Here is a 10,000-nt window from a genome sequence, read left to right as displayed (position 1 = left end):
GAAATTTAGGTAAATTTTTCAAAAAAACAAAAAATCTACAAATTTGTGAGCGAGACTCCATTAACTAGTTTAGAGTATAATTCCTAATTATACCTAGGTTTTCATTTAGAATTTTAATAAAAAAAAATCACCTAAGATAATTGTTTCCCAAGTATATTACGTAGGCTATATATAAACCTCATAAGTTTTTATTTTTTTTTTCATTTTATTTTCGTAATTAAAAATAAATCTTCAACGGTTTTTTAAAGTATAAATTAATTTATTAGAGTCCTCATACTTAAGATATTTTTTAGAATATTATTACTTTCATTATCTCTATGGTTTTTTATATTATTATTACTATTATTTTTATTACTACTATCATCATCACTTGTAGCCGTAATGATAGTAGGAACATCAGTAGTAGTAGTAGTAGTAGTAAATGACACAAGAATGGGGAAAATATTCACAGGATTATTCTGATTTGAAAAAGTTAAGAATATATGGTTCAAAATCTAGAAATTGGGTTAACTATGATCTTTAGAAAAAACTTGAAGCCCTATGTTAATAACTCACCCATTTCATACCTTGCATCTTTAAACTTTTGGGGAAAAATATTCCCGTATATACAAAAATATACAAATTCCTGAAAAATTTAAAGAAAAAAAAATTTAAATGTCAAAACTTACATAATATTTTTTTCTGAGAAGAAACAATTAGTGAACTAAGCTACATGGAATTTTTCTACAATGAATATAGTTCCAAGTTATAAGTCCATTTACTTTTTATTTCCAACTTGCATCTAGTAATTACCTAAAAGGCTTTCAAGGTAATTATAATTAAAGTATGTGTGTCTCTTCCTCTATTTCTATATATCGATTCTTCTTCACCCAAGGGTTCACTACTGCACTATAATTGTTCATTGGTTACTTTCCTCTTGGTAAGGGTAGAAGAGACTCTTTGGCTATGGTAAGCAGCTCTTCTAGGAGAAGAACACTCCAAAATCAAACCATTGTTCTCTAGTCTTGGGTAGTGCCATAGCCTCTGTACCATGGTCTTCCACTGTCTTGGGTTAGAGCTCTCTTGCTTGAGGGTTCACTCAGACACATTATTCTATCTTATTTCTCTTCCCCTTGTTTTGTTAAAGTTTATATAGTTTATATAGGCAATATTTATTTTGATGTTACTCTTCTTAAAATATTTTATTTTTCCTTTTTTCCTTTCCTCACTGGGCTATTTATAGCATCCTGCTTTTCCAACTAGGGTTGTAGGTTAGCAATTAATAATAATAATAATAATAATAATAATAATAATAATAATAATAATAATCCTAGTGACTATCTCTTCTGCCCATACCTGACTTTTAAGATCCGTCCTTGTCCTCTTTCTATGACTCTCTCTCTCTCTCTCTCTCTCTCTCTCTCTCTCTCTCTCTCTCTCTCTCTCTCTCTCTCTCTCTCTCTCAGCAGAAGAAAGACATCTTACCCTCATCAGCTATAAAACCTCAGTAACTTCACTTCAAACAGGTACAGAAAAGCTTATCAACAGCACGTCGTACCATCCCATATACAAGGCATCTATCACTCAAACCTTGCACAGTGTCCTGTGACCCTTTCTTTTGAATAATTCTTTCACTCCATCTCTATAACTCTTTTTAACATTCTTATTTAAGATCGCGTTGAACTTCTGAATTATATACTATATTTCGTACTATTTTTCACTAGCCTATTATCATTAATATTCCCAAACTTCTGAAATATAATCAGATCCATACTTTCATCTATAATAAATTCATATCAATTATTCTCTGTATAACATATGTGTATATATATATGTGTGTGTATATATATATATATATATATATATATATATATATATATATATATATATATATATATATATATATATATATAGATTTATATATAGGTATATATATATATATATATATATATATATATATATATATATATATATTTATATATATATGACACACACACACACACACACACACACACACATATATATATATATATATATATATATATATATATATATATATATATATTATATGTGTGTTTGAGTGTCGATATAAATGCATATATATATATATATATATATATATATATATATATATATATATATATTATATATAAATATATATATATTATATATATACATATAATATATATTTATATATATACAGTATATATATATATATATATATATATATATATATATATATACATATATATATACATATATATATATATATATATATATATATATATATATACACAGTATATATATAAATTTATATATGCATGTATGTACGTGTGTATGTTTAGGTGTACGAGAGTGTGTGTTGTATTTACCTATTAAATATGTTATTGATTAGATTCTACATAAGAATAAAAATTCAACCATTTTAAACATGAGTCATACAATCATTTTTTTTAAATTTAATATCATAAGACAAAGCATACAGCTGAATAAATATTGACCTGTGTTGGAAAACAACTGGGACAACGGGAAGAAAAAACTCAGTCAATATTATCAAAAAACAATCCGAAGAACAGAATGAAAAAAAAAAAAAATCTGCTAATTTGATCCGTGGCAGTAAAACAACAACAACAGCAACAACAACTGAATTCAAAAATGCTAAAAGCCTTTGAGCAAATGTCCAACTTTTACTTCACTGGAAAATTATTCATCGTTTTAGTTGTTTGGTCAATATTAAGAAAAATTCCATTTGGGATATTGTACATTCATGTTTTTAATCCACCCACCACTGGTTGTGGTGGCCGATGCGGTAACGTCCCTGACTGGTGAACGCTAGACTGGGTTTCGAGTCCCGCTCACACTCATTAGTGTCTTTGGTCGCTGCAACCTTACCATCCTTGTGAACGAAGGATGGGGGGTTTGGGGGAGCCTATAAGTCTATCTGCTGAGTAATCAACAGCTATTGCCTGCTCCTCCTTGGTCCTAGCTTGGGTGGAGAGGGGGCTTGGGCGCTGATCATATGTATATATGGTCAGTCTCTAGGGCACTGTCGTTCTCGATAGGGCAATGTCCCTGTCCCTTGCCTCTACCATTCATGAGCGGCCTTTAAACTTTTAAACTTAAAATAATAAAAACAACATAAGTTTTATAGCTAGGAAATGCTAAGCTCTTGTTTCTCTTCCTCATTTTTTTCAAGTTTTTCTAGATTATATTGTATATGAAAGATCCAATTTAATGTTGCTGTTATCAAAATATTTCATTTCGATTGCTCATTACTCCTCATGTAGCTTATTTTCTTATTTCCTTTTCTAACTGAGCTATTTTTTCCCTGTTGGAGCCCCCGGGGTTATAGCATCCTGCTTTTCCTGCTTAGCTTGTTATAACTATAATAATAATAATAATAATAATAATTACGTCAAAAGAGAAAAAAGTTACATCTCATGATAATAAAAGTTTCAAACAAGAGAAGAAGTTATATCCCAAGAGAAAAATTACCTCACAAGAAAAAAATTTACTTCACAAGAGAAAAAAAAAAAAACATTACTGCACAATATTAAAAAGTTACCTCACAAAAGAAAAAGATGTTACGCCACAAGAAAATAAAGGTTACGCCACAAGATTAAATAAAATTTAAAAAGGTTACGCCACAAGAGAAAAAAAGGTTGCACCACAAGAGAATAAAGGTTACGCCATATTAGAAAAAAAGGTTACGTCACAAGAAAAAAAATTATGCCACAAGAGAATAAAGGTTACGCCACAAGCGAAAAAAATGGTTACGCTACAAGAGAAAAAAAGGTTGCACCACAAGAGAATAAAAGTTACGCCACAAGAGAAAAAAAAAAGGTTACGTCACAAGAAAAAAATTTATGACACAAGCGAAAAAAATGTTTACGCCACAAGAGAAAAAAAAGGTTGCACCACAAGAGAACAAAAGTTACGCCACAAGAGAAAAAAAAAGGTTACGTCACAAGAAAAAATTATGCCACAAGAGAATAAAGGTTACGCCACAAGTGAAAAAAAATGGTTACGTCACAAGAGAAAAAAAAGTTGCACCACAAGAGAATAAAAGTTACGCCACAAGAGAAAAAAAAAAGGTTACGTCACAAGAAAAAAAATTAAGCCACAAGAGAATAAAGGTTACGCCACAAGCGAAAAAAGTTACGTCACAAGAGAAAACAAACATTACGTCACAGTATAAAAAAGTTACCTCACAAGAAAAAAAGAGGTTACGCCACAAGAGAATAAAGGTGACACCCCAAGAAAAAAAAAGGGTTACGCCACAGGAGAAAAGAATGCTTACGCCACAAGATAATAAAGGTTACGCCACAAGAGAAAAAATGGTTACGCCACAAAAGAAAAAAAAGTTACGTCACATGAGAAAAGAAGGTTACGCCACAAGAGAAAAAAAAGGTTACGCCACAAGAGAAAAAAGGTTACGCCAAGATGACCTAACAAGAAAAAAAAGGTTACGCCACAAGAGGAAAAAAGGTTACGCCACAAAAGAAAAAAAGTTACGTCACATGAGAAAAAAAGGTTACGCCACAAGAGAAAAAAAAGGTTACGCCACAAGAGAAAAAAGGTTACGCCAAGATGACCTAACAAGAAAAAAAAGGTTACGCCACAAGAGGAAAAAAGGTTACGCCACAAAAGAAAAAAAGTTACGTCACATGAGAAAAAAAGGTTACGCCACAAGAGAAAAAAAAGGTTACGCCACAAGAGAAAAAAGGTTACGCCAAGATGACCTAACAAGAAAAAAAAGGTTACGCCACAAGAGGAAAAAAGGTTACGCCACAAGAGAATAAAGGTTACGCCAAGATTACCCAACAAGAGAAAAAAGGTTACGCCACAAGAGAAAAAGAAAGGAGAATGTCAAATTTTCTCCCGGTCACATCAAAGGTGTGACTTAACCAAGGAAACTTTCTATTGGCGACGTCAGGAGAGTCAATTGAAGTTTGAGAAAAGAGGGTTTTCAGCAAAGACCTTCTTCTTCTGACGAAGCAGTCTTCGAGTTACCGAACTTTCCATCACCCTTTTAAAGACTCGAGAAGTAATTCTGTTTATTTTGTTGTCATTGGCATGCTGACCTTAGATCGTTCTTACAAAGAGTCGAGTGAAAATATTATTATTATTATTATTATTATTATTATTATTATTATTATTATTATTATTATTATTATTATTACAAGCTAGGCTATAACCATGAATGGAAAAGCAAGATGCTACAGGCCTAAAGGCTCCAACAGGAAAAAATAGCCCAGCGAGGAATGGCAACAAGGAAATAAATGAAACGCAAGAGAATAATAAACGTTAGAAATAAAATATTTCAAGAACTGAAACAACATTAAATTCCATGCTTTTCATATAAACTGTAAAAACTTCAAGCAATTCTAGTAAAGTTCTATTTCAAATATTACTATTAGATTTGGATAGTCATTTACATTTTTCTTATCTATAGACTTGATAATTGCAAATGATCACTCATATATAAAAAAGAAAAAAAACACTAAACACTTCCCCATAGTGTGACTCAAGATAAATGTCTTGGGTTAGAGTTCTCTTGCTTGAGGGTACTCTTGTGTACACTATTCCACCTTACTTCTCTTCCTCTTGTGTTGTTAAAGTTTTTATAGTTTAAATAGGAGATATTTATTTTAATGTTGTTACTCTTCTTAAAATGTTTCCTCTCCCCACTAGGCTATTTTACCTGTTGGAGCCCTTGGGATTATAGTATCTTGCTTTTCCAACTAGGGTTGTAGCTTAGCAAGTAATAATAATAATAATAATAATAATAATAATAATAATAATAATAATAATAATAATAATAATAATAATAATAATACTCCATAACCACTTAGTCTTTGCTGGACCTCCTGTGCACTATCACTTGCATACTGAACCCATAAATACATACGTACGCATGCATATACAAGTGAATATTTAACATCAAAACGTATATACATGCATATGTATATATACATACATATATATATATATATATATATATATATATATATATATATATATATATATATATATATATATATATATATATATATATATCTGTGTGTATATATACACATGCATATACTATGAGTACACATGTATATATATATATATATATATATATATATATATATATATATATATATATATATATATATATATATATATATATATATGTAAGATCCAAGAGAGCACTTATAAATCCATTGGCATAACTACTCAGAAACACATATCTCCTAAATGGCTTCTAATACCTCGTTAAAAGAATAAAATGAAATAAAATAAAGTATTTTAAAATTTTGCCAAACCCCCACCCTTAAATGCTTGCGTGATAAACCAACTCCTCCACCATGAAAGTCAATGGGAGTCACGCAAGAAGCGACTCCCTATTAACCAGTTCTGAGTAGTTTTGGGGATTTTCATTCTCAAAAAAAAAATAGTTTAGCATGGAGGAATATTACGTTTTAGGAAGTAATGTAAATTTCGAGAGTTGATTTATTTTGTAAAGGTACTTAGATGATACATTCTTTCTCTCTCACTCTCTCTCTCTCTTTGTAAATGTTCTGTTTAAGGTTTCCATGTGAGGCTACTTACTCTCTCTCTCTCTCTCTCTCTCTCTCTCTCTCTCTCTCTCAAAGATTCTCATGTAAAACTCTCTCTCTCTCTCTCTCTCTCTCTCTCTCTCTCTCTCTCTCTCTCTCTCTCTCTCTCTCTCTAAAAATGTGTTTTCGATATTCTTCCAGTAGTTGAAGATGACGCTTAATTTCACAATGTCTGATCAAACGGGCCCCGAAGCCTAACAGCCAGAGTAACAACTGGGATAACAGCCGAAGTAACAGCCAGAGTAACAGCTGAAGAAACAGATGGGATAACAGCTGAGATAAATCCCGAAGTAACAGTTGAAGTAAAAGCCATGATAACATCCGAAGTAACAGCTGAAGTAATAGACGGGATAACAGCCGAAGTAACAGCTGAAGTAACAGCCGAAGTAACAGCTGAAGTAACAGCCGAAGTAAGAGCTGAAGTAACAGCCGAAGTTAGAGCTGAAGTAACAGCCGGAATAACAGCCGAAGTAACAGCTGAAGTAATAGACGGGATAACAGCCGAAGTAACTGCTGAAGTAACAGCCGAAGTAAGAGCTGAAGTAACAGCCGAAGTTAGAGCTGAAGTAACAGCCGGAATAACAGCCGAAGTAACAGCTGAAGTAACAGCCGAAGTTAGAGCTGAAGTAACAGCCGAAGTTAGAGCTGAAGTAACAGCCGGAATAACAGCCGAAGTAACAGCTGAAGTAACAGCCGAAGTTAGAGCTGAAGTAACAGCCGGAATAACAGCCGAAGTAACAGCTGAAGTAACATCCGGGATAACAGCTGGAGAGGTGATAAGATATGGGCTATGGAAAGGTTTTTCTATTTCGAAGAGGGGAAACGAGGGGTAATTGAATTAACTTAATTAGTATGAAATTGAAAAGAGATAATTATCAGGAGAGGGATCTAGTGTATTTTAGACCTTTATGAGTCGAATAAAATCTCTTCAGACTCTTTAGCATGTATCGAATTTGGAATAAGATTTACAAATATTTATATCTTTGAATCTTTATATGACATTTTATGACTTCAAAACTTCAGCTCACTCTCTGAGCCCTTTTTAAAAATCTGGTACTCACAAGAAATTAACTATAATAGGCAGATTACGGCTCAATAAGATGATAAAGTATATATATACATATATATACTGTATATATATATATATATATATATATATATATATATATATATATATATATATATATATATATATATATATATATATATATATACACATACATATTTATGTATATATATGTATATAAATATCTATATATATTTATATATATGCATATATATATACATATATATATATATATATATATATATATATATATATATATATATATATATATATATATACATATATATATAAGGACTGGCATAGATAGACTATAAACAGACGCAATTGAAATGACATGTCTAAGGGCCTTTGTTCTCCAGTGGACGAGTAACAGCTGAGGAATTTTATATATATATGTATATATATACATATATATATATATATATATATATATATATATATATATATATATATATATATATATATATATATATATATATACATACATGAATAAAGTCATGTCTAAGGACTTTGTGCTGCTGTGGACTAGAAATTATTGCATTTGTTGATGTTGTATATATGACTGTGTATGTTTGTCCATGTGTCTGTATGTATGTACGTTTATATGTGCGTCTGTGTGTTAGCGTTTGTATGAATATACCTTTGAAAAGCTTAAGCTTAATTCCATAAAAGTAGTCACCCAAAGTATTTACGGTTCATCAACTGATCTTCAGACCTTTCGGTGATTTTATTATACCCATAAAAGGTCTAAAATGCAGTAGATCCCTATCTCATAATTATCTCTTTTCAATTTCATACTATATTGCGCTTTCCAAATGAATTTTGAAATTAAAGGTTTCAAAGAGCATTGAATTATGCTATTTATGAAAACTACATTGTCGTTTCTAGAGGATCACTGAAAATCAGTTGAGAAATATTCTAGATAATGGTCCCATAACATTCGTTGATAGTACTAATCAAACTCTAACAAGAATATCTCTCTCTCTCTCTCTCTCTCTCTCTCTCTCTCTCTCTCTCTCTCTCTCTCTCTCTCTCTCTCCCCTTCGGTTAGTGGATGGTTATAATTATAACATACAAAGAAAACAATGAAAAAAGTTTGCTAAAATATATTAAATTTCTATTAAAATCAGTTATAACCATTTATATTTTTGGAACCCCCCCCCAAAAAAAAAAAAATATACAAAAAGTACTTAAACTTAGTATCTTCCCCTGAGTTCCCATGCTATTACAGCATCTCTCCTTAATAGTCACTTATCATATGCAGAATTATATCCTTTTTTATATTAATTTGGGGGAAGTCGTTAATCTACTAAAATTCATAATGAAAGGAGTTATAAGAAAAGAATGTTATTTCAAACATAATTTATTCAATCTCAAGAACTTTGAAATAAAACCTCAAACCTAATTCATATAAATATAAAAATTAAACCTTTAACTTAAGTGTTCCTTTTATTGTAAGTTTTAAGTTCATGTCCTTTTAATTTTTTCCATAATTTTTTCCCTGGTCCAACTTTTCCCTCCTCCTTTCGTTCAGTCTCCACGTGTTTTCCCTCATGTGATTCCCTCTTACGCTTATGCTTCTTTGCTTCTTCCTCTTTCCCTTCTTCTGCATCATTCTTGTTTATATCACTTTTATTCCTTGGGCTTTTAGTACCTCGGGACTTCTCGAGCTTAGCAAAGAATCTTTTCATTCCTTGGGCAAGGAGGAGAACCATCAGGAAGCCGGCGAGTGGGAGAGAAATTTGCATCGTTACACTTTCCAGCAAATCCCTTGGAGAGGAAGTCCTGGAGTTTCCCTGGTAGAGAGAGCCATATTCCGGCTCCATAGTCAGAGTCTTTGCGGCTTCACGTCTCTTCCAGAATTTGAAACAGGAAATGCCTTGTTTTCCATCGTCGTTGCCAAAGTCTGCATCAGTTGTAAGATTCCCGAAAAGCATTCTTGAGAAGTCATCCTGTTTGCGCGAAAGACTCTCGAGGGCTTCCAACAGCTGTCCTGTACTGGAGACCAAGGAATCCTGAAGCTTCTGTTGAGTCCTCATAGAGATGAAGACCAAACTGGCGACAAGAGCGAGGAGAATTGTATGAAGGTCCATGGCGAGAGTGCAGTGGATGGAGTGCGGGTTGACCAGCGCCTTTTTATTTACGGCTGTATAATTTTTCTCAGAGGAAAATATATGTAATATTGGAATAATGGAAATTTTGTCTTAGAAATATCAAAATAACAACCGGAAGAAATTTGCTGTTTTTTTTCCTTTTATGAATAATAAAAAGCGCATTGAAGCCACAATGGAAATTGATCTGAAACAGTTTTGTATAAATTAGGAAAATTTTAAGGTTTGATGCCTTTGCG

The 10,000-nt window shown here is 31.8% G+C and overlaps 1 protein-coding gene across 1 annotated transcript in view; it reads left to right on the top strand.

Moving 5' to 3' along the window:
- Positions 1-7,417, top strand: part of LOC137621874 (coiled-coil domain-containing protein 8 homolog) — a 17,709-nt gene extending 10,292 nt beyond the window's left edge. Inside the window, exon 2 of the mRNA XM_068352380.1 lies at positions 6,778-7,417. Within this exon, the coding sequence (XP_068208481.1) occupies positions 6,778-7,417 (640 nt within the window). The remainder of the gene's footprint in view (positions 1-6,777) is intronic.
- The last annotated feature ends 2,583 nt before the right edge of the window (positions 7,418-10,000 follow it).

The sequence above is a fragment of the Palaemon carinicauda genome, chromosome 28 (assembly GCF_036898095.1).
Source record: "Palaemon carinicauda isolate YSFRI2023 chromosome 28, ASM3689809v2, whole genome shotgun sequence".
Lineage (NCBI taxonomy): Eukaryota > Metazoa > Arthropoda > Malacostraca > Decapoda > Palaemonidae > Palaemon > Palaemon carinicauda.
This window is presented reverse-complemented; position numbering and strand designations above follow the sequence as displayed.